Source organism: Dendrobates tinctorius, unplaced genomic scaffold (genome assembly GCF_039654945.1).
Source record: "Dendrobates tinctorius isolate UK_male_01 unplaced genomic scaffold, ASM3965494v1 ptg000171l, whole genome shotgun sequence".
Taxonomy (NCBI): Eukaryota; Metazoa; Chordata; class Amphibia; order Anura; family Dendrobatidae; genus Dendrobates; species Dendrobates tinctorius.
This window is the reverse complement of record NW_027361838.1, coordinates 3,518,643-3,545,813: the sequence shown is the minus strand read 5'-3', so window position 1 is coordinate 3,545,813 and position 27,171 is coordinate 3,518,643. Positions and strand designations below refer to the sequence as shown.

General features: G+C 44.9%; 1 protein-coding gene and 1 long non-coding RNA gene across 2 annotated transcripts in view; one reads left to right on the top strand and one right to left on the bottom strand.

The window, feature by feature from the left end:
* NPC1 (NPC intracellular cholesterol transporter 1) overlaps positions 1-26,783 on the bottom strand; it is a 98,756-nt gene extending 71,973 nt beyond the window's left edge. Inside the window, exons 1-2 of the mRNA XM_073550831.1 lie at positions 26,586-26,783; positions 4,797-4,916 (exon numbers count right to left, since the gene is read on the bottom strand). Coding sequence (XP_073406932.1) covers positions 4,797-4,916; positions 26,586-26,648 — 183 coding nt within the window. The 5' untranslated portion in view covers positions 26,649-26,783. The remainder of the gene's footprint in view (positions 1-4,796; positions 4,917-26,585) is intronic.
* A 15-nt stretch (positions 26,784-26,798) lies between these two features.
* The window catches only part of LOC141053784 (uncharacterized), an 82,089-nt gene continuing 81,716 nt past the window's right edge, over positions 26,799-27,171 (top strand). The window contains exon 1 of the long non-coding RNA XR_012221267.1: positions 26,799-26,853. This is a non-coding gene — a long non-coding RNA (uncharacterized lncRNA). The remainder of the gene's footprint in view (positions 26,854-27,171) is intronic.

The following is a 27,171-nucleotide window of genomic DNA, read 5'->3' as shown; positions in this document are numbered from 1 at the left end:
GTGACCTACAGGGAGAAATCTACATCAATATCAGCACACTGCACATTGGCAGCAAAAGCCACAGTGGATAGTCCATAGTGTATGGACTAACAGTTCATTAGTGAATAAATCTGGTTTGTCTCAGCGAGAAGCAGCAGCAGCTCCAGTAGTGTAGCTACTGAGGGGAGCAGAGGGGGCCATCGCCCTGGGCCCCATCACATGAAGACTTTCACTGAGAGTCACTGCGCCTTTTTGGAGAGAGCAGGATAGGAAGAGAGCAGCAAAATGCCAGCTCCCCTGCCTGACGAAGATTCTGCACGCTGCTAGCACAATGGCCAGTTGCAGAGTCTCCCAGTCCCTCCTGCACTGTACGGTGCAGACTGACCTGAGGACTGAGGAGCTTCTTCCGGGTTGCAGTTTGGTGCACGCTCGATTGGCTCAGGCACACTGGGTCCTAGTGCCCACCTTGCATTTCTTTCAGACACTTCCTGGTTCTGTCGCACTGCCTGAAAACTTGATAAGTGGCGTGTCATGGTCACTGGGGGGGGGGGGGTTTCATGTGAAATGATGGGGGTATTGTGAGGGCTGAAGTGGGGGAGGGGAGACAGGGCACTGGGGGGGATGAATGTGATATGATGGGGGGGTATTGTGAGGGCTGAAGTGGGGGAGGGGGGACAGGGCACCTTGGGGGATGAATGTGAGATGATGTGGGTATTGTGGGGGCTGAAGTGGAGCAGGAGGACAGGGCATTGGGGGGTGCATGAGAGAGGATGGGGTATTGTAGGAGAAGGTGAACAGGGCACTGACGGGCGAATGTGAGAGTTTGAGGGTATTGTGAGGGCTGAGGTGGGTGAGGGGGCGACAGGGCACGGGAGGTGAATGTGAGAGGATGAGGTATTGTGAGGGGTGAGGGGCGACAGGGCACTGGGGGGCTGATTATTATACTGTTTTGTTAGGAGATTATATGCACTCTATTACATGTAATAGTTGCTATCTGGGAGGCTGAAGATGGAGAGGTCAGGGGCTTTTGATACTTACCTTAGCGCTGTCTTTTACGAGTAATAGTATAACAAGCCCCCATATAGTAACCATGACCTGCATCACATTTAAAGAGAATCTGTCACCCTCCAGGACGTATATAACCTATTAATATGGGCATACAGGTAATAGAAATGTTACACTGGTCCTACCTGTATGCCTCATATTAATGGTCTTGTTGTAGAGAAATCTTATATTATGACTTTATGTTAATGATTTCTTCAAGGCTCTGGGGTGTGCGGTGCTTGTGAGAAATCCCTGCCTCCTGTCTTCATTGTAATACAACCCCCCTACCATGCACGTAAGTTATTGCCCCGTAATCCCGCGCTTGCGCCCTGCACTCCCTCACAAATGCATAGCTCATCCTCCCTTCTGTGGGCGCTGCATTAAGGGATCTTCTGCGCAGGAGACTTCCGCTCCAGTGACCTCTGGTGTGCATGTCGATAAGGTGCTCTCCCCACTTCCTCCCTGTATAGTCATCACCATGTACTCATGGTTCCTAGCTATGACTGTGAAGGGAGGAAGTGGGGAGAGCACCTTATGTGCACGCACACCGGAGGTCACAGTGACTCGCTAGCGCCTGTGCAGAAGATCCCTCAATGCAGTGCCCATAGAAGGGAGGAAGAGGCACAGATTGTAGCGACTCACAGGTGCAGGATTCCGGGGCCATAACTGACATACATGAGAGGGAGGTAGTATTGTAATGAGGACAGGAGGCAGGGATTCCTTACAGCATCACACACCCCGGAGCCTGTAAGAAATCATTAGCATAAGGAAAGACTAACATTTCTCAGCAACAAGACTATTAATATGAGGCATAGAGGCAGGACTACTGCAACATTTCTATTACCTGTATGGCCATATTAATAGATCATACACGTCTCGGAGGGTGACAGATTCCCTTTAAAGCACCACTCCAGCATTGTTTTATTTGACCATTGGAGTGGCGCCTTAAAATCCAAGACCTCTACCGACTGTCTGATACTCACCTTCCGGCATTTGCATCTATTTTTGCCTCCGCTCGGCTCAATCTCCTGCAGTTTGTGACCTGTCCGCTGCCCCAGTGTTTCATGGAGCGGCGCAGAGGTCTCTAATCAATTTAAGTCTATGAGAGACTCTTTCTGGCCCCGTTTTCCCCTCTTTCTATCTTTCATAGACTTGCACTGAGCGCTTGTAACTTCTGGTCAGTCAGAAGCTGCTCTCACAAGTTTGAGTCGTGGGACTGGGGCAGTGGCAAAAACGGTGAATACACCGGAGGACAAGTATATGACTAGGGCAGGGCACTTGCGCTTAAAGCCCCACTATAGCGGTGAAAAAAAAAACAAAACAAAAAAAAAAAACACCCTGCTGGAGCTGTGCTTTAATAATAAACAATTTATTATTATAAAGTTAATTACGGCTTGGAATAAATGTCTGCAGTCACTTTATGTGACTTCAGTCTGCTAAAAAAATCAGGACACGGAGCGCCTGCTGTATGAGCCCCCAATATCACTGGAATTATCAGGCGGTCATGCGACCACGTTTGCTATGTGCATGTGTCCACTAGAAAGGTTTGCTTGCTCTCAATAGAAGAGAATTGAGAGATGTTAAAAGAGTCGTCACATGATCGCCTGCTGACATCAGCGATGCTGGGGCCACCCAGGGGACATTATTAAATGTTAAGTGGGCACTTACCGTATATATTCGTGTATAAGCCGACCAGTGTATAAGCCGACCCCCCTAATTTTGCCACAAAAAACTGGGAAAACTTATTGACTCACATATAAGCCTAGGGTGGAAAATGCAGCAGCTACTGGTAAATTTCAAAAATAAAAACAGATACCAATAAAAGTAAAATTAATTGTGACATCAGTAGGTTAAATGTTTTTGAATATCCATATTGAATCAGGAGCCCCATATAATGCTCCATACAGTTCATGATGGGCCCCATAAGATGCTCCATACAAAATACACCCCATATAATGCTGCACAAAGGTTAATAATGCCCCCGTATGCTGCCCCATAGAATATGCCCCCGTATGCTGCCCCATAGAATATGCCCCCGTATGCTGCCCCATAGAATATGCCCCCGTATGCTGCCCCATAGAATATGCCCCCGTATGCTGCCCCATAGAATATGCCCCCATATGCTGCCCCATAGAATATGCCCCCATATGCTGCCCCATAGAATATGCCCCCATATGCTGCCCCATAGAATATGCCCCCATATGCTGCCCCATAGAATATGCCCCCATATGCTGCCCCATAGAATATGCCCCCATATGCTGCCCCATAGAATATGCCCCCATATGCTGCCCCATAGAATATGCCCCCATATGCTGCCCCATAGAATATGCCCCCATATGCTGCCCCATAGAATATGCCCCCAAATGCTGCTGCTGCAAAAAAAAAAAATACCATACTTACCTCTCCTGCTCAGGACCCGGCACCTGAGATATTCACCTGTCCGGGGTCCATCGCTGCTCACCACTGTCTGCGCGTCCTCCGTCAGTGACTGTTCAGCCAGAAGAGGGCGCGGCGCGCACTAACTACGTCACCGCGCTCCCTGCTTGCTAAACGTCACGGATACAGGAAGAAGCAGACAGCGGTGAGTAGCCAGCGATGGACCAACGGACAGGTGAATATCGCTATACTCACCCCACCTGGCGCGGTCTCTGCACTGCAGCCTCGATTCTCCACTGTCTCCCTTCCTGCATTCATTGGTCACATGATACCGCTCATTACTCATGAATATGCGCATATTCATGAGTTTAATGAGCGGTACCACGTGACCGCTGAAGGCAGGAATATTGTTAAAGGGGCACTCAGTATTGTCATCATCAATGTTGCATATGGGGGGTATTACTCTTTAGGGACAAAATGTGGAGAGCACTACCACAGGGCATTATTTTTTTTTTAAGGGGGAATTTTACCATGCAGAGAGCACGAAGGCGGCATTATTACTATGTAAAGGGCACAGTGGTGGCATTACTATGTGGGGCACTAAAGAGAGCTGTTATTGTACCACACATCAGGTGCAGTAATAGGGTCACATACGGCATCAGCGACTCAGTATTGGGGTATCAGCACAATGAGTAGTTTGTGCAGTTGTGAGAAGTCAGATGTGTTGTTCTAATCTCTGCAGACGAGTCCTGGCTGGAGAAGTTGACATGTAGGTCTGGGCCAGATGGAAAAGATGGGAAAAGTGAACGACTCTATATGAAGGAACGTCAGCTGTAAGTCCACCATCTATAACTGTACTGTGATCTCTTGTATGGTCGGCAGGACTGGTATCTACCACTATATTCTCTCCATATAGTAATATCAGTGTTCATTTTTGTATATAGATTTTCAATCACAGCGCGGTCATCTGATGATGTTCCCCTATGCACACAGTTAGGGTGCACCACGTAGCTGTAGTCAGGATTACCTGGTTAGGGGCCCACTCAGATTTTTCGCTCCCCAAGCTGAAACCCTAGCTACGCCTCTGAGCAGCTCACACCAGTGGTCAAAATTGATCTCTAGAAGATAGCACCTTGATTCACAGAAGCGTAAGTGACAAGCTTGCAAAAGGAAAACGGCTTGTCGCATTTCCACACACATACTCACAAAGAAACCATACACAGTCACGGACAGAGGCCAGCTGTGTACTGTGGACCCAGAACAAACCATTCAGTGCACTGGACCTGCGTTGCCTCAGGCACCCAATCGCCAGACAGACCAGTCACATGATTACACGAGGAGCTACCAAAACATGCTGATTAGTTGTAGGGTGAAATAACCCAGATATGGCAGCATACCTGAAGCAGTTCATACCCTTCATTGGGTAGGGGTTTTGGAGGGCCAAGATATTCACAGTTGTAACGTCCCGCAGTTGTATTTCCACACTGTCCATACCAGACACAATGTTGAGACGATACCTGCAATACAAAAATAGTAAATATGAAAAATTGTTGCATGGAACAATTATTAAAAAAACTTTTTTTTTTTTTATAAAGTTTGTGAATGTAATTTTCACAGGAGCCCCTAGGGATTTTTTTTGACACATTCTTTCTGGAAGTTTTTTCAGCAGTTTCCTTATCAGCAGAGGGCAAATTATACAGACAGGTAACAACTCCAAAGACAGCTGATAAAACAGAATCCACCATTTACAATAGGCGGTGTCGTAGCTAACCCTGCTGCCCCCTTCACAATGAATGTTACACACGCTCATAAGATGCTTCAATACAAAATATAAAGGCAATGTCTGTTCAATGCTAATGTACATGCATATAAAGTGACCCATATTCCTCTCTTCTCTCCCACGAAGAGCCAGCAGAACATTTTCGGTGGTGCTCCCATTAATGATGTATACAAGTGACTGGCACATGATTGCTTCAGAGATAACATGTCATATTGGGGGGGAGCCATGATGGCTGGGAACACTGCTTAAGATCTGTGTTACTTTAACTTCTTGGGGTGGGTTGAAGTTTAATTAATCTTATTTTATCACATATGCTGCAGGTTTTTACATTTACTTTTTCTAAGGCTGGATAACCCCATAACTTCCTCCTGATCCCCTGATACACATTCGGCTAGGCAGAGTGTGCATGTAAGTGTTCTTAAATGGGTATTCCAATTTTAGACAGATCATTAACATCATTCCATAACTATGCCATGTCCAATGGAGGACAACTTTCTGCGTAGCCCAGCGCCATTATCTAGGTAAGCCATCATGTCATGTCTGATAACACGAGTGGAATTTGAACCCATACAGTCCACAACTATCAGTTCTAAGGTCTTTTAAAGCCAGTATATAAACTATTCAGACTGAATAGCGATTGCTTTTTTTCTTTTGTCTGAAGTGAAAACCAATCTTCATTTTTTCAGGTGAAAATGTACTTTGCATCTGATGTAGAAGATAATTCCTCACATTAGGATATCTTCCCAGAAATGTTATACAACTCAAACTGCAAAGAAACACAGAGACACTCCTCAATGTAATTACTTATAGAGGGTTTGTGATCTCCATTAGTACCGTTTTATTTTACATGGTGTAGTATTGCATTTAAAATGGCTACACACAAACATTTTCCGGACTGCCGGCATCCTGCGATGTTGACACCGTTAGATTGTACTCGAGTGACATCGTTAGGCTGTGGTGCTCAAGCAACATATCAGCAGCCACTGAGGGGCAGTAGATCTATGTGAGGGTAGTAGGAATGCTGCATCTGATCAGCAGCCGCCGATGAGCGCTGCAGCCCATCAGAGACCACACTTCCCTCAGACAAATGCTGCAGCTCCTGCACGGCTGTCGATCTGCCACAAGGCCACTGCAGCCCAACACCATCACTTAACAGACAGAACCAACATTTCTGAAATGGTGCCAGTCTGGGAGGGGTGTATGTGGTATTTATATTTTACAATATGAACTGAAGCATTTAAAAAGCAATTGTTCAAGTAGTGGAGAAAGAAAAAACCCTCCAGCCCTGGACAAGTCAGAAAATCTCATATTTCCATATCCTTGATAACTAAAATTGATGTAGTACAGAGGTAAAGGCCACAGTAATCGAGATGGTGGTCGGCCTACAGGGTTCATGTATCTAGCTAGTATAACTGCAATTGTAATGGAATAAAAGGTTCTGCATTTTATGGTGTAAAATACAAAGTAGGTTTACACAGGAGTGGTGTGCAAGTCCACGGTCATCACTAGCAATGGGTGAACCCAAAGTGTAAAGTTCAGGGTCTGTACCGGCCACTTAGTGTCAATGCATGGACTTCTCCTTGAAGCCTAGGTTTCTGTTTGGGTTTGGCAGCCCAAACAAAGCTTGTTGAAAGGCTTCAGTGCAGCCAATCAACAAGCTTTTCCTGTGTGGGCACTTCCGTCTCCATCACAGCCATGTCAAATATTAGAATGACTGCAACTGGCCGGCAAACGAACCATGCTAAAAGTAAAGAGGGAAAAAGAAAAGGAAGAACACAACATGGGGTCCCCTCTATTTTGTTAACCGCACAGGTTAAGTAGCCTTCAGCTGTCTGCTTTATCTTGGCTGCTTATATGTTTGTTCGTTTTTTTATTAGTATTTTTAAAAAATGGAAAATTGAACATTGTAAAATCCCCCGGACCAGATGGCATTCATCCACGGAGGTTACCTCCGGTCACTGAGGCTCCGTTTTCTGCTGCCCAAATAACACGAGTTTTTCGCACGGTGCTAGCGGGGATCTCACCGAGGTCACGGCAGTTCAGTCCAGCTGAGAACGGAGCCTCAGTGACCGCAGGTAACCTAAAAGATGTCACCACTGGTCACTGAGGCTGCGCTCACAGCCGCTCAGTCACCAGTGGTTCGCAGCCTGGACGGTCGCATCTTATTACAAGGGATGGAAAGACTCTCCTATGACAGGCTGGTAAAGTTGAGCTTGTTTAGCTTATAAATGAGATCTCCTCGGAAACGCCTTTTTTCTAATGTATAAATATAAGAGTGGGTAATACAAGAGGACTGACATGACTTATTCCTTACAAAGACCATACTAAAGGACAAGGGGTCACTCATTATGGGTGGAATAAAGACGACTCCAGAAGCTAAAAAGGAAAGAGTTATTTACAGTCAGACTGTGGAATGCCCTACCACAAGAGGTAGTAATGGCAGACGCTAAGGGTATGTGCACATGTTGTGGTTTTTGATAAGTTTCCACTGCGTTTTTTGGACGCGCGGAATTGCATCAAATCCGCAGTGCAGAGTGCACACAATGCAAATCAATGGGAAATCAAAAAACACTGTGCACACGCTGCGGAAAAAAAAACGTGCGGATTCGCAGCGTTTTATTTTCCGCAGCATGTCATTTCTTTGTGCGGATCTGCAGCGTTTCTGCACCCATTGACTTGGATTGAGTTGGGCACTTCCGCAAGTCTAAAAAAAATCTGCGGTTTCTGCTGCAGATGAAACGCTGCAGATCGGGAGGAGGGAAGTGTGTGGGCGGTGACTGTGTGCGTGTATGGTATGTGCGGCCTATGTGTGTGTGCGCGCGCGTGTGTGTGGGGGGTCTGCCGGGGCTGTACGGGGATATATGGATATATCCATAAATATATCCATATATATGGATAAATCTATATCCATAGATAGATAAGGATCTGTGTGTGTAATGGAGTGTGGGTTGGACAAATGTAAAATAGGAGGTTGGACCACAAATGACATCACAAATCTTTTTTTTTTGTGTTAAATAACATAACTTTATTAGCTTACAAAAACGCATACAATCCGCATGAAAAACGAGCGGATTTTTACCTGTGTTTTCTGCCAAGAGGTGCAGATTCTGTGCAGAAAATTCTGCAGGCAAATTTGCAACGTGTGCACATACCCTTACACAGGTTTAAAAAAGGGCTGTATAATTTCCTCAGTACACATTACATCATGGATTATAGTTAATTTAGTGACAAAATGTACAATTAGTAGAGAAAGGCTGAACTTGATGGACCTAGGTGTTTCTGCTACCTATGCAATTATGACACACCACCAATATAGACTACACTTCAAAGTTATCGATTGTGACCATAGGAACTAAGGAGATTGACAGAAGAAAAAATAAATAAAAGGTTTGGTAATAACTGCTATATCAGCGCGGAGCCATGCACAACCAGAAGCGTGTTTGAAAGACACTGCCCCTGATTCTGGCAATGGCAACCGCCCATGTAATATTTATCACCTCTCAAGTGGACAGCTGATTCTGTTGGTTGCAATATCCCTTTAAATGTTAAAAAGGGAACATTTCGTAAAGCTTTGATACATTTTTTTCTAAGATGTGTAAAATTCCCTAGAGTAACGAGGTCAATGGTTTACAAGGACATTTTATATATATATATATATATATATATATATATATATATATATATATATATCCCTAAAACCAGACATGACTGCACTAATAGCTTAAAGAGGTCATTTAAGAGCAAGTAATCATGTGCATGTGACAGTCAGGAGACTACACTAACTGTGCAACCCTTGTGGTTCTCTATTCTAATTCTTGCTCAGCTCACAAAAAAATCAGAGACCTTGGTAATCATTTGACCTTTCACACTGTCGAGGCGAGACTTCAGGACAAGCATACATACATACTACTTTCCACTGCTAATTACAGTAGTTTATTCTTATATTAGTGGTTCAGTAACAGGCCCGTACACGGCTGTGTATCTCCTATCTAATCAGTTGCTTCAGTGCAGTGTTTTTCAGCTCAGGACAACTTACAATTGAAGCCTCCATACATATAGAAATTGCCCAAACATGCCAATTTTTCACGAGCGTGTACTAAGGCCTGTTTCACATTTCCGTTTGTTGCCAGTCAAAATCCGCCGTTTTGCACAAAAAAAAAAAAAAACGGATCCGCCATCCGTTTTTTTCCCCATTGACTTGCATTAGCGGCGGATTTTGACGGATGGTCATCCGTTGGATCCGTTTTTTGACGGATCCGCCAAAATTTTGGCGTCCGCGCTGACTTCAGTGGACGGACAATGAAACTTTTTTGTCAGCATCAAAATAGCGGATAGCAACGGATCGGCCGCTATCCACTGATCCGGTGGCCTCCGTTTGTGCCACAACGGAAACAGATCCGTTTTTTCACATTCTGGCGGATTTACACTGACAAAAACGGAAATGTGAAAAAAGCCTAAGGATGAGTACTATCTAATGTTTTATCAGCTAGAACTCGGACCTACGTTATTATATGGGGCAGTGCAGATCAGCATTATTTTTTCCTCGTACAATTAGACATAAGGAGAAAAAAATAAATAGATAGCAAATCGGATATCGCACTCACCTATTCAAGTTCATGGGTGTGTGGAAAATATCGTACACAGCACGCTTTATCAGGAGAACCACAGCATTGAATAAAGAAAAAGCAAAAAAAAAAAAAAAAAACCAGAAGAGAATATTTTAACATTTCTAAATGAATATTCTGACATTTTGAAACGTTTATTCTATTCTGGCTGCTTTTTTTTCCCCTATACTATGGTTCTCCTGAGGAAGAAGTTGGTCTAACTTTGAGACACTTAAACAAGAGGGCGTAAAACAATCAAATATTAAAATATATATATATATATATATATATATATATATATATATATATATATATATATACACACACATATACATACACACACATATACATACATACACACACAGCTCAAAAAATAAAGGGAACACTTAAACAGAATATAATTTCACATGCTGTTGTGCAAATGGAATAGACAGCAGATGGAAATTATTGGCAATTATCAAGACCCCCTCAATAAAGGAGTGGTTCTGCAGTTGGGGACCACAGACCACATCTCACTACCAATGCTTTCTGGCTGATGTTTTGGTCACTTTTGAATGTTGGTTGTGCTTTCACAATCATGGTAGCATGAGATGGACTCTACAACCCACACAAGTGGTTCAGGTAGTGCAGCTCATCCAGGATGGCACATCAATGCGAGCTGTGGCAAGAAGTTTTGCTGTGTCTGTCAGCGTAGTGTCCAGAGGCTGGAGGCACTACCAGGAGACAGGCCAGTATACCAGGAGACATGGAATGGGCCGTAGGAGGGCAACAACCAAGCAGCAGGACCGCTACCTCAGCCTTTGTGCAAGGAGGAGCACTGCCAGAGCCCTGCAAAATGACCTCCAGCAGGCCACAAATGTGCATGTGGTTGCACAAACTGTTAGAAACTGACTCCATGAGGATGGTCTGAGTGCCAGACGTCCACAGATGGTGGTTGTGCTCACAGCCCAACACCGTGCAGGACACTTGGCATTTGCCACAGAACACCAGGATTGGCAAATTAAATTCGCCACTGGCACCCTGTGCTCTTCACAGGTGAAAGCAGGTTCACACTGAGCATATGTGACAGTCTGGAGACGCCGTGTAGAGCGAACTGCTGCCTGCAACATCATTCAGCATGACTGGTTTGGCAGTATTTTGGATTGCTCGGAGATTTAGTTTTCCTCATCTCAGCTGCATGATTTGCGACTTGCAGACAGGCTGAATACATGTGGGAATTCCCTAACAAACAGGCATCCCACACATGTATTCAAGCTGTCTAGCAGACGCAAATCATGCAGCTGAGATGAAAACTAAATCTACGAGCACACCAAAATACTCGAAGGACACCCGAGCATGCTCGGGAAAACCCGAGCAAAGAGTATACTAGCTCATCACTATTCATGATGATCTGTGGCCGTCATACTGCTGTGGGAGTGACTGGAAGACAAATCTACATAGAAGGCAACTAAAGGTTTACAGACATGTTAGGGTAGCACATTACATCTATGGCGTTGGGGGCAGTTTAGTAGGGTAAAATGAAGTGCCAACTTTGAGTCAGGCTTGCACATTTCTCTTCAGTAGTGTGAATAGGGGAACTTCAGGACTTCTGTCATGGCTAAGATAACAGCCAGAAGGCAAGCCTGATTTATATGCAGTGTCCTGACACAACCTGGCACCATACAAGATTTATAGCCCAATAAAGTGTATATCTTGATCACGTTACCATTTCTCTCATGGTAGACCGGCTTATGAGCACAGCTAGACTTTTCCCACTTATGACCTTACCGCTAAACAACTTGATACAAAACAAAAAGAACTAGAAATAAAATTACTTCATGATGCACACCATTCACCACCTTCATTGATTCTGTTTTATGTTCTTTTGTGTGACATCTTTGGAAATGCACTAAAGTGTGAAAAATAAATCTGCTTCCCAGTGCAGTCATGAATTCTCAATATCCATGTAATGTATCCTGAGCGCTGCACATGTGATGTGTGGTGCCGTCCTAGCTTGAATCCAGGCCAATTGCGCTGAGGGCCTCATCAGCCATTCATGCACGAAGTCAGACACTATGGACTACACTGTGCATACAGTGCAAGTGTCTTCACAGAAAGCAAGCACATAGCACTACTAGTAAATGAACAAGCTCTGCTCCCAAATCTTAAGACCCCAGCAGCAGAGATGTGCGCACAATATATATGAAAAAAAAGTTATATGCCACGCTGGGTTTCAAAGTGGAAGCTGCAACCCAAGGATTCCCAGGTTCCCACATATACAGTGCTCTCCACTGACCATTGCATCAGGGTTCCTGTCGAAATCTGAGCAAAACAGGATTTAGATATAAACCTTTACAAAGACTTGATAGAGCCCTTCACCATTAGGAGGTTGATAGGGTAACATTGACAGAACATGTTTGTTTTTTTTGCAAACCTGAAAAAAAAAAAAAAAAAAAAGACTAAAGGGCCTGTCACACTAAGCGATATCGCTAGCAATATCGCTATAACTTGTGACGTTATAGCGATATTGCTAGCGATATCGCTATGTCTGATACTTACCTACAACCCGCTGCTGATCGCGCGAGAACGTTCAGGACTGTTTCTCGTCGTCAGCTTCCTGCTATGAGGACGAGCGACGCGTGGAGCCGGGCGGGAGGACGCAGGATCGCCTGGTGTGACAGGTAAGTAGCGACCCCCGTCCCCAGCGATGTCGCTGGTGAGATCTGCCTGTGTGGCAGCTCACTAGCGACCACTTAGCGATGTACCAGCGAACCTGACTGCGTCATATCGCTGGTCGGGATCGCTGGTACAACGCTAAGTGTGACAGTACCTTAAGGCTATGTGCACACGCTGCAGATTCACCAGCGGATTTTTTTGTGCAGATCCGCAGGTAAAATGACCTGCGGTTTATCTGCGGATTGGCCAGCGGTTTTCCCCTGCGGTTTGACACCTGGACAATGGAATAGGTGGCAAACCGCAACGGAATCTGCAGAAAGAATTGACATGTCAATTCTTTCTGCGGATTCAAAACCGCAGCCTTTCCGCAGTGAAGAAAACCGCAGCATGTGCACAGCGGATTGTAAATCCCATAACTTACATGGTATTGTACACTGTCTGCGGAACTGCTGTGGATCCGCAGCGGTTTTGGTCCTGTGGATCTGCAGCAGTTTTTGCTGCGGTGTACAGTACCTTTATATTCTATGGAAACCAAAAACAGCAGTGCACAGTGCAGATTTTTCCGCGCGGATTTGCTGCAGTTTTCAAACCGCAGCATGTCACTTCTTTGTGCGAAATCTGCAGCAGTTTTACACCTGCTCCACTGTAGAGGTGTCAAACCACAGGGGCAAACCGCAGGGTAATCTGCAGGTCTTTTGACCTGCGGATTTTGCAAAATCCGCAGCAGAATCCACAGCGTGTGCACACACCCTAACACTGCCGGCACAGTGGCCAGACATAATCCAAAGTGACTTGGTCGGTCTCACAACATTGGATGGCTTGGTCTGGTCTTCTGTGGTATCTTGTTTTTCAGAGAATCTGATGGACACATGGATGTTGTGCTCAGAAGAGAGCACCATTTATGTCAACCTAGCCTTATCCAGAAACATTATTGATCGATTAGCTGACTTAAATATTTAGTGCAGAGAATGGCTTCATTCAGACATCTGTGTTTCAGATTAATGTGCTGTCATATGCGCTATGTACAGTGCACAGTTCAATGTTAGCCCACTTACAATTGTACACGAGTGACTTTTCACAAAAATCACAGCACACCCAATTGTGGTCCAGTTAAGCACAAGGAGATAGTCACAAAATAAGACAAAAGCTTTATAAACAAAAAGTTAAAGATAGACAACCCTTATAAAAGGACACAACCTTCCACAGTGGAAGAGTGATTGAAAACCTGCAGATCTGTTAATGAATGCACACTGCTCAAAAGAATAAAGGGAACACTTAGAATGTAACTCAAGTCAATCCCATTTCTGTGAAATCAACCTGTCCAATTGTGAAGCAACACCGATTGTGAATTAATCTATCCTGCTGTTGTGCGAATGGAACAGACAACAGGTAGAAATGATAGGCAATTAGCAAGAAAACCCCTATAGAAGGAATGGTTCTGCAGCGGGTGAACATAGACCATTTTTCGGTTCTCTTCGTTTCTGGCTGTTTGGGTCACTTTTGCATTTTGTCAATGCTCTCACGCCTAGAGGTACTGTACAGTAGCATGAGGCCGTGTCTACAACCCACAGAACTTGCTCATCTAGTGCAGCTCATGTAGCATGGCACATTAATGCGAGCTGTGGCAAGCAGTGAGCTGTGTCTGTCGACACACTGTTCAGAAAATGGAGCAGATACCAGGAGACAGGCTAGTAACACAAGGAAACTTAGCGTGGGACATAGGAGGGCAAGAACCCAGCAGCAGTACTGCTACCTCCTTTGTGCAAGGAGAAACAGGAGGAGCAGTGCCAGAGCCCTGAAAAATGACTTCCAGCAGGCTACTAACATCCGTCTGCTTTAACTGTCAAAAACAGACTTCATGAGGGTGCTATGAGGGCCCAACGTCCACAAGTGGTTATTGTGCTTACAGCCCAACATGGTACAGGGCGATTGGCATTTGCAAGAAAACACCAATACTGGAAGATTCGATATAGACGCTTTATGATCTTCACGGATGAGAGCAGGTTCACACTGAGCACATGTGACAGACATGACAAGTCTGGAGACATCGTGGAGAACATTCTGCTGCCTGCAACATCCTCCAGCATGACTGTTTTGGCAGTGGGTCAGTAATGGTGTGGGGAGGCATTTCATTGGAGAGCCGCACAGCCCTCTATGTGCTAGCCAGAGGCATCCTGACTGCAGTTAGGTACCGAGATGAGATCTTCAGACTCATTGTGAGACCATATGCAGGTGCAGTGCGCCCAGAGTTCCTTCTGATGCATGAACAAGCTAGGCCTCACGTAGCTGAATGTGTCAGAAGTTTCTGCATGATGAAGGCATTGATGCAATGGACTGGCCTGCCCATTTCCCAGACCGCAATCCAATTGAGCACATCTGGGACATTATGTCACGTTCCATCTCCCATTACCACGCTGCACCACAGACTGTCCAGGAGTTGACAGATGCTTTAATCCAGGTGTGGGAGGAGATCCCCCAGGAGACCATCTGCAGCCTCATCAGGAGCATGCCCAGGCGTTGTAGTGAGTTCATACAGGCATGTGGAGGCCACACACACTACTGAGCATCATTTCCTTTTCTTGAGAAGAGATGAGCGAATTTGATCGAGTCAGGGCTTATTCAGCAAGCTATAGCACTTGCCGAATAAGATGCTTCGGCTGATCAGCTGTTCGGCTCCGCAGCTTCATGTGTCGCGGCTGTCACAACACATGCATGGAGAGTCTGTTTGATGGGCTCTCCATGAAAGAGTCGTGACTGTCACAAAGCCGCGACACATGCAGCTGCGGATCTGGAGCTATCCAGGTTCCTCTGCAGATTATTAGGTAAGCGCTATAGCTTGCCAAATAAGCCCTGACCTGATCAAATTCGCTCATCTCTAGTCTTGAGGCATTAACCCCTCAAGTTCGAACAGCCTGTCATTTGATTTTCCGGTTTGATTATCATTTAAAATCCAGACCTCCATGGGATATTAATTTTGATTTAGGTTCATCATTTTTATGTTTTACTGTTCTCAATGCATTCCACTATGTAATGAATAAAGATTTGCAACTGGAATATTTCAGTGATATCTAGGATGTGGTATTTTAGTGTCCCCTTTACTTTTTTTTTTTTTTTGAGCAGTGTATATTTTCTACCATGAAAGGAAGGACAATATCAGCTTTTAACATCACTATAGAATCATAGAATTGTAGAGTTGGAATGGACCTCCTGGGCCATCTGGTCCAACCCCCTGCTCAAAGCAGGATTCGCTAAATCATCCCAGTCAGATGTCTGTCCAGCCTCTGTTTGAAGACTTCCATTGAAGGAGAACTCACCACTTCTCGTGGCAGCTTGTTCCACTCATTGATCACTCTGTCAAAAAGTTTTTTCTAATATCTAATCTGTGTCTCCTCCCATTCAGTTTCATCCCATTGCTTCTAGTCTTTCCTTGTGCAAATGAGAATAAAGTTGATCCTTCTACAATGTGACAGCCCTTTAGATATTTGTAGACAGCTATTAAGTCTCCTCTCAGTCTTCTCTTTTGCAAACTAAACATTCCCAAATCCTGCAACCTTTCCTCATAAGACAGGGTTTGCAGACCGGTCACCATTCTGGTTGCCCTTTTCTGAACTTGCTCCAGTTTGTTGACGTCTTTTTTAAAATGTGGTGCCCAAAACTGGACACAATATTCCAGATGAGGTCTGACCAAAGAGGAGTAGAGGGAAATAATGACTTCACGTGATCTAGACTGTATGCTTCTGTTAATACTTCCTAGAATTGCATTTGCCTTTTTTGCTGCTGCATCACACTGTGGACTCATATTCAGTCTGTGATCTATTAGTATACCCAAGTCTTTTTCACATGTGCTGTTGCTTAGGCCTATTCCTCTCATTCTGTATATGCTCTTTTCATTTTTATTGCCCAGATGTAGTACTTTGCATTTTTCCCTGTTAAAAACCATTCTGTTAGTTGCTGCCCACTTCTCCAGTTCTCCACTAAAGCTGCATATGCCACCATGTAAGTGTTGTTACAGTGAGGGTCCATAAGTGATTATACAGCTCTGATTAAGAGAAATTAAGAGACCACTGCTAAATTTTCAGTTTAATTTTTCTCTTTATAGGTATATTTGAGTAAAATGTAAATTGCTTTTTTATTCCATAAACTACTGACACACTGTCTTTCACACTGCTTTTGGGTGACCTTATACCACTCCTGGTACAAAAATTTAAGCAGTTCTTTGTTCGATGGCTTGTAACTATCCATCTTTCTCTTGATTACATCCCAGAGGTTTTCAGTGGGGTTCAGGTCTGGAGATTAGGCTGGCCATGACAGGGATTTGATGTGATGTTCCTTCATCCACACATTGACTGACCTAGCTGTGTGGCATGGCGCATTGTCCTACTGGAAAAACCAGCCCTCAGAGTTGGGGGAACATTGCCTGAGCAGAAGGAAGCAACTGTTTTTCCATGATATCCTTGTATGCGGCTTGATTCATACGTCCTTTGCAAAGATTAACCTGTCCAATTCCAGCCTTGCTGAAGCATCCCCAGATCATCACTGATCCTCTACCAAATTTCACAGTGGGTGCAAGACACTGTGGCTTGTACGCCTCTCCAGGTCTCCGTCTAACCATTAGATGACCAGGTGTTAAGCAAAGCTGAAAAGTAGACTCATCAGAGAAGATTACCTTACTCCAGTCCTCTATAATCAAATCATTATGGTCTTTAGCAAACTGCAGCCTGGCTCTCCTTTGCTTCTCATTGATGAAAGGCTTTTTTCCAGTTTTACATGACTTTAGCCCGGCCTCTAGGAGCCTGTTATGAACTGTTCTTGCCATGTACTTCACCCCAGCTGCCATTTGCCATTCCTTTTGTAGGTCACTTGATGTCATCCTGCGGTTGCTGAGTGACAATCAAATAAAATAACGGTCATACTGGTCAGTGGAGAGTCGTTTTTGCCCTCTGCCGGTCTGTAGCTTTGTTGTCCCCAATGTCTGCTGCTTGACCTTGTTGTAATGGACTGTCGTCTTATAAATTTTAAGGATGGAGGCAACATGATGCTCACTGTATCCCTCTGCTAGTAAAGCCAGAATTGAGTCCTCCTTTTCCTCACTGAAGACTTTTCTTTAAACTCCTTTGACATTTTTAAAAGTTAATTTTTCATTCCTATTACTTTTGGGATATTACTAGCACTTGTTTTGCCATGGAGCTTGTCCTATTGCAAGAGGATTGTTAACACCACAGCAAGGTTTTTTTATACTTTCCTTCGTTAAATAAGATTTGGTTCAGAATCAGAAGCACATTAAGTAGAATGATTTCCTCTGGTGGGCATTCAACTGACAATGGAATGGAATGGCTGTCAGACATGTAGAGAGTTGATTTTTATAAAACTGTGCAGTGGTCTCTTAATTTTTGCCAGAGCTGTAGATACATACTACATAAACCTGTAATAAAGTCATGTGCATGAGGACTTATTCTGACAGTTTATAGTCAACTAGAAATATTCGACTGACTGCAGAAATAAAAAATGTGGAGTGCTCACTCAAAAGTTATATATCACCACTTGTAGGACGTACTGGCACCAGATGTATTTTCTTAAGTCTTAAAAGTAAATTATTTCCACAGTAAAATATGTACCCAGGACACTCATGTCCTTATCTGGTTATCAAGTGCCTTCTTGTCCTATAGGGGCACTGAAATTATGAAATGCTTTTCCATTGACGACTTCACAAAGAGTAGTTATTTGACCAGCCATACAGTACCAGAGAAAGCCCAGAACACACAATATAGCATTTTTACACTTTTACCTGTGAATCAGACACACAGCGTTATGCCAACAGCAAAGTTCTGCTGGGAAGCCTCGGTCCGGCCATTCACATGAAGGCTAATTTGACAACTACCTGAACCAGACCACATCAAACCCTTCATTGTTACAGCAGAAGGACTGGAGGTCCATCACCACTGTTCTTACAATTAGAGACCATTGCTCAGACCAGTAATAAATGGCATTATTACGGTACTTCAGTGATGGGTAGTCCAAGTCATGTTCTCATATGCTTTATGCATTAATAGCCCTCTGTGTCTGTACTGTTACATATTTAGTCTGTTAACTGGTTCATGCAGCAACACCCGATTCTTATACTATGGCTGGTCCGAACAATAAAAGCAATTGTTACCATCCATCTTTCGTGTCTCCCCTCTTTCCTCATATTGTAAGCTTGCGAGCAGGGCCCTCACTCTTCTTGATATCTGTTTCGATCTGTGTTTATTGGTTTGCTGTAATGTTTATTGTCTGTACAAGTCCCCTCTATAATGTAAAGTGCTGCGGAATATGTTGGCACTATAGAAATAAAATGTATTATTCCGACAATGAAACGACCTGTAAGGATCACTGGTACGTTGCTAAATGGTCACTAGTAAGCTGTCAAACAGACAGATCTACTCAACGACGCTGCAACGATCCGGCGATCCGTATAACGACCTTGGCGGTCGTTGGGACCTTGTCACACAGCAGCGATTCTGACGACTCCCGCCTGCACCCTGAGTTCTGAGTCACCAACGAGGTCGCTCGTTGGGGTTAAACACAGTGATGCATGCTGGTCAGCGGGGACACCAGCGATCAAAAAATGGTCCAGGACATTCGAGCACGATCAGCGACATCACAGTGGGGGCCCGATCGCCGCTATGTGTCACACCTAGAGAGATAACTGGCAAGGTCGCTGTTGCGTCACAAAATCTGTGACGTTTCAGCGATATCGCTATGTGAGACAGAGCCTTTAGGCTTTCTCAATTTTTGTTTTTTTTCCACATTCACCTCTCGAATTTTCATGGCACCACTACTGAACACCACATGAACTTTGTGAACTCTAGATTCTGTGGACAGAGCTGTATTTTGTACCTTCTATGTACTGACCTTGTATATCATTAAACGGGATGTAAACACAAGCTGATATAGAAACCAAGGCCAACTAGTCATTACAGATAAAGGAGAGGAGCGTCCTTGTGCGGAAAAAAAAAAAAAAAAAAGAGAACCTTCATAGCAATGAAATATTTGACATGGAGGCCATTTAAGATATGTTGCTTCATTCTTTTTGTCACAAAGATCCTTGTTCGTAGCAGCACATCATCCAGCATGAACAGGACCTTCACTGGTCGAGAACAAATTCAGCTTATACGCACCAAACGATCTACAGTGCCGGCAAAAAAAATCTTTACAAGTTCAATGAAACCACAAAATCTTAATATTCAAGTGGATTCAAGTGTTTTATTGTGGATATTTTATTACAATTCGTATTTTGTCATGTCACCCTTACATTTTATCACCATCTGCAAACGTTTAGGCATGGATTCAGCAAGGCTGGCTAAGTATGTGGAGTCCATGTTTACCCACAGTGTCTTCAGCACCTCCTTTAGGCCTGTTTCACACTTCCATTTTTGACCATCAGTCAAAATCCGCCGTTTTTGCAAAAAAACAGATCCGCCATTTTTTTTTGGCGGATCCGTTTTTCCCCCCCATTGACTTGCATTACCGGCGGATCTTGACGGATGGCCATCCGTTGGATCCGTTTTTTTGCGGATCCGTCAATTTTTTTTTGCATCTGCTGAGATGCCTGGATGGACCATGTAACGTTTTTTATACTGCAGGATCCGCATTTTTATAGAGCACATGCCCGGAGGAATGAAGTCAGGAGCAAATTTAACCCTGAAATCATTTCTGGCGGACAGAGAAAATTCTCTCTCTTCCCGGGCAGCGGTTCCTTTAAAATTCTTCATTAGGCGGATCCGTCAAAAAAACGGATCCGGTGGCATCCGTTCACATCAGTTAGGAACGGATCTGCTTTCCGCCTTTTTGGCGGATTTTAACTGACATAAAAAACTGAAGTGTGAAACAGGCCTTAGATTGTTGATGTTGCTGGGTCGTGTCTCTTGAACCTTGTTTTTCATTAAATTCCAGGCATTTTCTATGGGGTTAAGGTCAGGGGAATTACCTGGCCACTCTAAAATGTTAATGTTATGGTCACTGAGAAACTTTCTCATGGCCTTGGCGTTGTGGACAGGGGCTCCATCATGCATAAAGTAATCACACTGATGTATGACCCAAAAAGTAAGCATGTGTTCTTCCAAAACAGTAATATAATTGCTTGCTTTCATAGTTACGTTCTTGGGAAGGAAGTACAAACCTGCCCTGCCCATGCTTCCATTGAATGCACCCCACACCATCACACTGTCAAGGTGTTTAACAGTCTTAACTGTATATTTTGGGTCATACCGTGACACGGTACTCGGAAGACGCACAACCTTTGAGCCTCTCCTGACCAGCCTGAACGTGCTCTCATCACTAAACATCACTTTCTTCCACTCTTCAGATGTCCAATCTTGATATTTCTTACAAAAGGTAAGCCTTTTCTTCTTCATTGCTGCTGTGAGCAGGGGCTTCTTTGCGGCACGGCAACTTGGTAGACCCAGGTCCTTCTGCAGGCGGTGACAAATTGTCCTAGTTGCGATGTTCTGGAGGAGCATAGGGTACTTGTTTTTTCGTTCAATAGCAGTTATAGAAGGATGTGACATCACTTCACGCTTCAGAAGCTTATCAGTCCTTGGTGAAGTCTTCTTAGGTGCGCCAGAGCCTGACGTCCTCTGCGGTACCATCCCAGGAGGCAATGATGCCGCCGACCGCTTCAGTTGATAAATTGCTTCTCTTGACACTTCCAGATCTCTAGCTACAGCAATCACCGAATCCCCCTTCTCGAGCAGAGCCAAGGCACGGGATTTCTCTTCCATTTTAAGCTTCTTTCGACCCATCGTGTGAGATAATAAAAAAACTGAGGGAGATAATAAAAAACTAAGGGAGATGATAAAAACCTGAGGGAGATAATAAAAGACTGCCTAATAGCAAAACTGGCTGAGCTGCACATAACAACCAGAGTGCAGCTTTCGTTTTACCAGAGAAGTGAAAACTGAGCGCTGATTGGTTGATATTTGCAACAAAGCCAGCTTTAATATTAGACAGTTTTTTATTATCTCCCCCATTGTGTACACTTTTAAAAAGTGAAATTATGATGTGGATTTTATATGTAAAGTTTTTTTTTGCTGCGCAAGTGTAAAGATTTTTTTGCAGGCACTTGTATTACTCAACACTCTGTGCATCTGAAGCGGGGTTGGCCTGTGTATACAGGCAACTAAATGATCGCCGATGTGCATTGTTGTCAAATGGTTGTCACTTCGCGCTATGCATCGCGTAGTGTAAACGGACTCTTACTCGGCTCCAAACTTAACCCCTGCCCTTGTCATGACTGATGTGGTATCTTTGCTTGCTACAGGTGCACTCAGAGCAAAGAGAATGGTCAATGCAGACAAATGCAAGACATTTCCACAGAGGGTCACACAGACTGGGCAACATGAAGTCATAGTGCAAGAAGGATTAAAATTTAGATTTCTCAGTTATGTCACACAACAAATTGGGGTGGATGGTGTCTATTTGCAGATCCATAAGTTACACCATAAAATAGTTTGGAACAGGTTTTTAAAGATTATTTCTTATATTCAAGGCATACAGCATTAAAGAGCCCAGTTCTGTACATAACTGGTTAAGAACGGCTACTAAAACATCCTGCCAAGGGGAGAAAACAGTGACCCAGCACCACACTGTTTCCAATCACAGTACTCTAATAGTGAGCAGTGACTGCTGGGCACATGACAGGCAGCCGGGAAACGTGTATTCATATCCTAATAGCTTCTGACACAGTCGCCCAACACCCTGCTCTACAGTGCAGCACACAACAACATATAATAGTATTATCAAAAATGAATAGAACTAAAAAATATTACTATTGCGCTTGGAGTCACTGTAAAATAAATAAAATGGAAAAACAAATATATGAGCCAGTAATGAATAACCAAATTAGGACAAACAGTTTAGTTAGCAAAAAACTAGTCATATAAATCCCTTTGGATCTTGTCTCCTAATGCAGTAGGGGTTAGGGTACCGTTACACTTAGCGATGCACCAGCGATTCCGACAACTATATGGATCGCTGGTGCATCGCTATGTGGTCGCTAGTGAGCTGCCACACAGGCAGATCTCACCAGTGACATCGCAGCGGTCGCTACTTACCTGTCAGACGCGGCGATCCTGACGTCCTCCCATTTGCGTCCACGCGTTGCTCGTCGGCGCCGCAGGAAGCGCCCGACGAGAAATGGTCCAGGACATTCTCGCGCGATCAGCAGCGGGGGAGCCGGTCGGAGGTAAGTATCAGACATAGCGATATCGCTAGCAATATCGCTGCTACGTCACAAAATCGGTGACGTTACAGCGATATTGCTAGCGATATCGCTATGTGTAATGGGCCCCTTAGACTACCACACACACAAAAAAAGGAATGAACTCAGTCTGGAATCAAGGTGCCCAGTGACAGATATTGCACATAGATCCTTGTCTCCTATTGCAGTTGGGGTTAAACTACCACAAAAAAAAAAAAAAAAAATTGTGGTAGTTTAACCCCCTACTGCAATAGGAGACAGGATCTATGTGCAATATCTGTCACTGGGCACCTTGATTCCAGACTGAGTTCATTCCTTTTTTTTCTGTATGTGGTAGTCTAACCCCTACTGCAATAGGAGGCAAGATCCAAAAGGGATTTATATGAATAGTTTTTTGCTAACTAAACTGTTTGTCCTAATTTGGTTATTCATTACTGGCTCATATATTTGTTTTTCCATTTTATTTATTTTACCGTGACTCAAAGCGCAATAGTAATAATTTTTTAGTTCTATTGATTTCATTCTGACACCGACGGTGACTGGTGTATTTTACATATGCAGCTGGAGTCCGTGTGTATACTTGAGCGCCACTGATTGTTTGCATTATTATCAAAAATGGATGTGCTAAAAACTAAATAACACAACATTACCTGCCTGGAAGGAAGCCAACTAGCTATACTGAGCCTACACCACAATCACGCATGCTTGGGCAATCATGTGAGGCAGCCGATTTTCCTCAGACATATAGACTCAAATTAGTGAAATGAAAAATGTCTACTTCCCCATAACCACCAATATCTGCCAGCAAAGCGCCTCCATGCACATTAAGTCAGCCGTCCTGAACTGTCGTACTGTGGTCCAATTCTGGACCAGGGATGTCAGCTACCTAGACTGCACAGACATGGAGGCACAGACACAGAGGATGGTAATGTCCCCTCATACACTGCTCAAAAAAATAAAGGGAACACTAAAATACCACATCCTAGATATCTCTGAATGAAATATTCTAATTGCAAATTTTTAGTCATTGCATAGTGGAATGTGTTGAGAACAACAAAAAATAATTATCTATGTAAATCAAAATGAATATCCCATGGAGGTCTGGAATTGGAATGGTACTCAAAAATTAAAGTGGAAAATCAAATTACAGGCAGATCCAACTTCAGTAGAAATGCCTCAAGACAAGGAAGAGATGCTCAGTATTGTGTGTGGCCTCCACGTGCCTGTATGACCTCCCTACTGTACAAAGCCTGGGCATGCTCCTGATGAGGAGGTGGATGGTCTCCTAAGGGATCTCCTCCCAGACCTAGACTAAAGCATCTGCCAACTCCTGGACAGTCTGTGGTGCAACGTGACATTGGTGGATGGAGCGAGACATGATGTCCCAGAAGTGCTAAATCGGATTCAGGTCTGGGGAACAGGCGGGCCAGTCCATAGCTTCAATGCCTTCATCTTGCAGAAACTGCTGACACACTCCAGCCACATAGGGTCTGGCATTGTCCTGCATTAGGAGGAACCCAGGGCCAACCACACCAGCATGTGGTCTCACAGTCACAAGGGGTCTGAGGATCTCATCTCTGTACCTAATGGCAGTCAGGCTACTGCTGGCGAGCACATGGAGGGCTGTGCGACCCTCCAAAGAAATGCCATTCCACACCATTACTGACCCACTGCCAAACCGGTCACGCTGAAGGATGTTACAGGCAGATCGCTCTCCACGGCGTCTCTGTGAAGAGCACAGGGTGCCAGTGGCGACTTTGCCAATCCTGGTGTTCTGTGGCAAATGCCAAGCCTCCTGCACAGTGTTGGGCTGTGAGCACAACCCCCCCCCCATTTGTGGACGTCGGGCACTCAGACCATCCTTATGGAGTCGGCTTCTAACAGTTTGTGCAAACACATGCACATTTGTGGCCTGCTGGAGGTCATTTTGCAGGGCTCTGGCAATGCGCCTCCTGTTCTTCCTTGCAGAAAGGCTGAGCTAGCGGTCCTACTGCTGGGTTGTTGCCCTCCTACGGTCCCCTCCACGTCTCCTGATGTACTGGCCTGTCTCCTGGTAGCGCCTCCAGCCTCTGGACACTACGCTGACAGACACAGCAAACCTTCTTGCCACAGCTCGCATTGATGTGCCATCCTGGATGAGCTGCACTACCTGAACCACTTGTGTGGGTTGTAGAGTCCGTCTAATGCTACCACGAGTGTGAAAGCACAACCAACAATCAAAGTGACCAAAACATCAGCCAGAAAGCATTGGTACTGAGATGTGGTCTGTGGTCCCCACCTGCAGAACCATAATAATTGCCAATAATTTCCATCTGTAGTCTATTCCATTTGCAGAATAGCATGTGAAATTGATTGTCAATCATTGTTGCTTCCCAAGTGGACAGTTTGATTTCACAGATGTTGCCTTTATTTTTTTGAGCAGTGTATATGCATTTATGGTGAAAAAAGTCTGGTCGGAGCTTGGAATTATTCTGCAGGTCAACAAAAACTATCAAACTGCTTGATGAATGTGGCAATACATGTCTAGTCTGGGGGAGGGTGGTAATTTTTGGGGTGTTGTGCTTGAATGAGTTTCTGCACAACCAAGTAGCACGATAGTACCCCTGAATTATGCTTCTCCCATATAAGTGTATGGAGGCAGCCAAGCAAACAGCCACTTCTATTCACAGGGGCTGAAAGAGGCAGGTTAGGGATTCACATTCAAACACACCTAATTTTGATATGAGACTGTTATAAGATATGTCATAAATGTTGGATGTGAGTAGCTTATACAAAGCCTGCACAGCAATGCAGAAGGGCCCTGGGGCTCCTTTGCACAGGGCTGACCGGCTCCCATCACACACAGCAGTATAGGCTTCAGTCAGGTGCTGTACAGGGACTATATAAGATCCTCACATGAAAGTCATATTTGGAGAAGTATTCCCCCCTATCAGCATTGCAGACGCACTGAGCGGAGTTGCAGGGACCCCACAAGTCATCCGTGTGACTGTGGGCTGGTCCTGTGCACAGACACGTTGTGCTGCACTGTCCGCCTGTGGGCTAGTCCTGTGCACAGACACGTTGTGCTGCACTGTGGGCTAGTCCTGTGCACAGACACGTTGTGCTGCACTGTGGGCTAGTCCTGTGCACAGACACGTTGTGCTGCACTGTGTGACTGTGGGCTAGTCCTGTGCACAGACACGTTGTGCTGCACTGTCCGCTTCTCACACAGCAGAGCCCCCATATAAATATCAGACCAGAAGACGTGCTAGATGTGAACACTGGCACATCTCCACCTGCTAGATGAGGATTTATAATAATCACACACCCAATGAAAACAAAATATAAAACTTGGCAGGTTTGGGACTAATCATATTTCATTTACACACGAGCGAACGAAAAGGGATCCAAGTGTGAACACGGCTGGAGCAGAGCGAGAGAGGCTGCCACTATTGGACGTCGTCTCAGTCCCTCAGTGTTCCGTTTTAGTAGTTAGGCCACGTTCACACGATCAGTATTTGACACCAGTATCTGTAAGATAAAACCAGTAGAGGAACAGAGGAAAAGTGTAATAGAAACCCGTCACCACCTCTGTAGTTATCACCCACTCCTGGTTTTAGCTTACAAATACTGAGGTAACATACTGACCGTGTGAACGCGGCCTTACCCACCAACATCTCTGGTACAGAGATGGAGCCATATTTGAGGATCTTATAATGACTGGAGTCTACAGGCAAGAGTCACCTCAGCACAGCGAGCGAGGGGGAGCGACACCAGCCCGAGTGTACAGACCACAGCCGACAACACCGACACACTGGAACAGACCAGCACCGGTAACGCAGCAGTGCCCTACACACTTTACAAACACCGCACCGGTAATGCGACAGAGCCCGACACACACACCGCCCCAGTAATACAGCAGAACACTGACCAGTCGGGGGAGATGCAGCAGAGCGAGCAGGCTGAGCAGGGGCAGGAGGCTGCTGGCCGCCATGTTTCTGTAGTAGTAGCTGCTGGCTGTGCAGGAAGCCGCTCCCTGCTGGTGCCGGTCTCTCACTGTCACTCGCTGATGACTAACTCTCTCATCCACTCCATCCGCGTCACAGAAGCGACAGCCAATCAGGAAAGGAGGAGTTGGGCGGGAGGCCCGTGCTGTGGGGGCGCGGTATCGTTGCTGTCCCTGCGCACGCGCAGTAATAGTAAGTAATATCGCTTCTATCTACCTGGCTGCACATATAACGTGACCTGCGTGGCTCCGTGCACCTCCCAGTCATGTCTCTTGCCTCTCTGACCTTTCTGCAGTGCTTTTGCACAGTCTGTAATAAACTTGTATTTTCCTCCTCAGAATCCCTCCCTGTGTGAACTGAGCTCTGTAGCCACTCTGTTACGTGTGGTAAATCAGTGCCCCCTAGGCTCAGCAGCAGTTATGGCTGGCAGGCTGGGCCTCCTCTACGCAGTACATTGCCAATGTAGGAGCTTACGCCTCGTGCATTGTGCTGTGCATCGCTACCAGACCT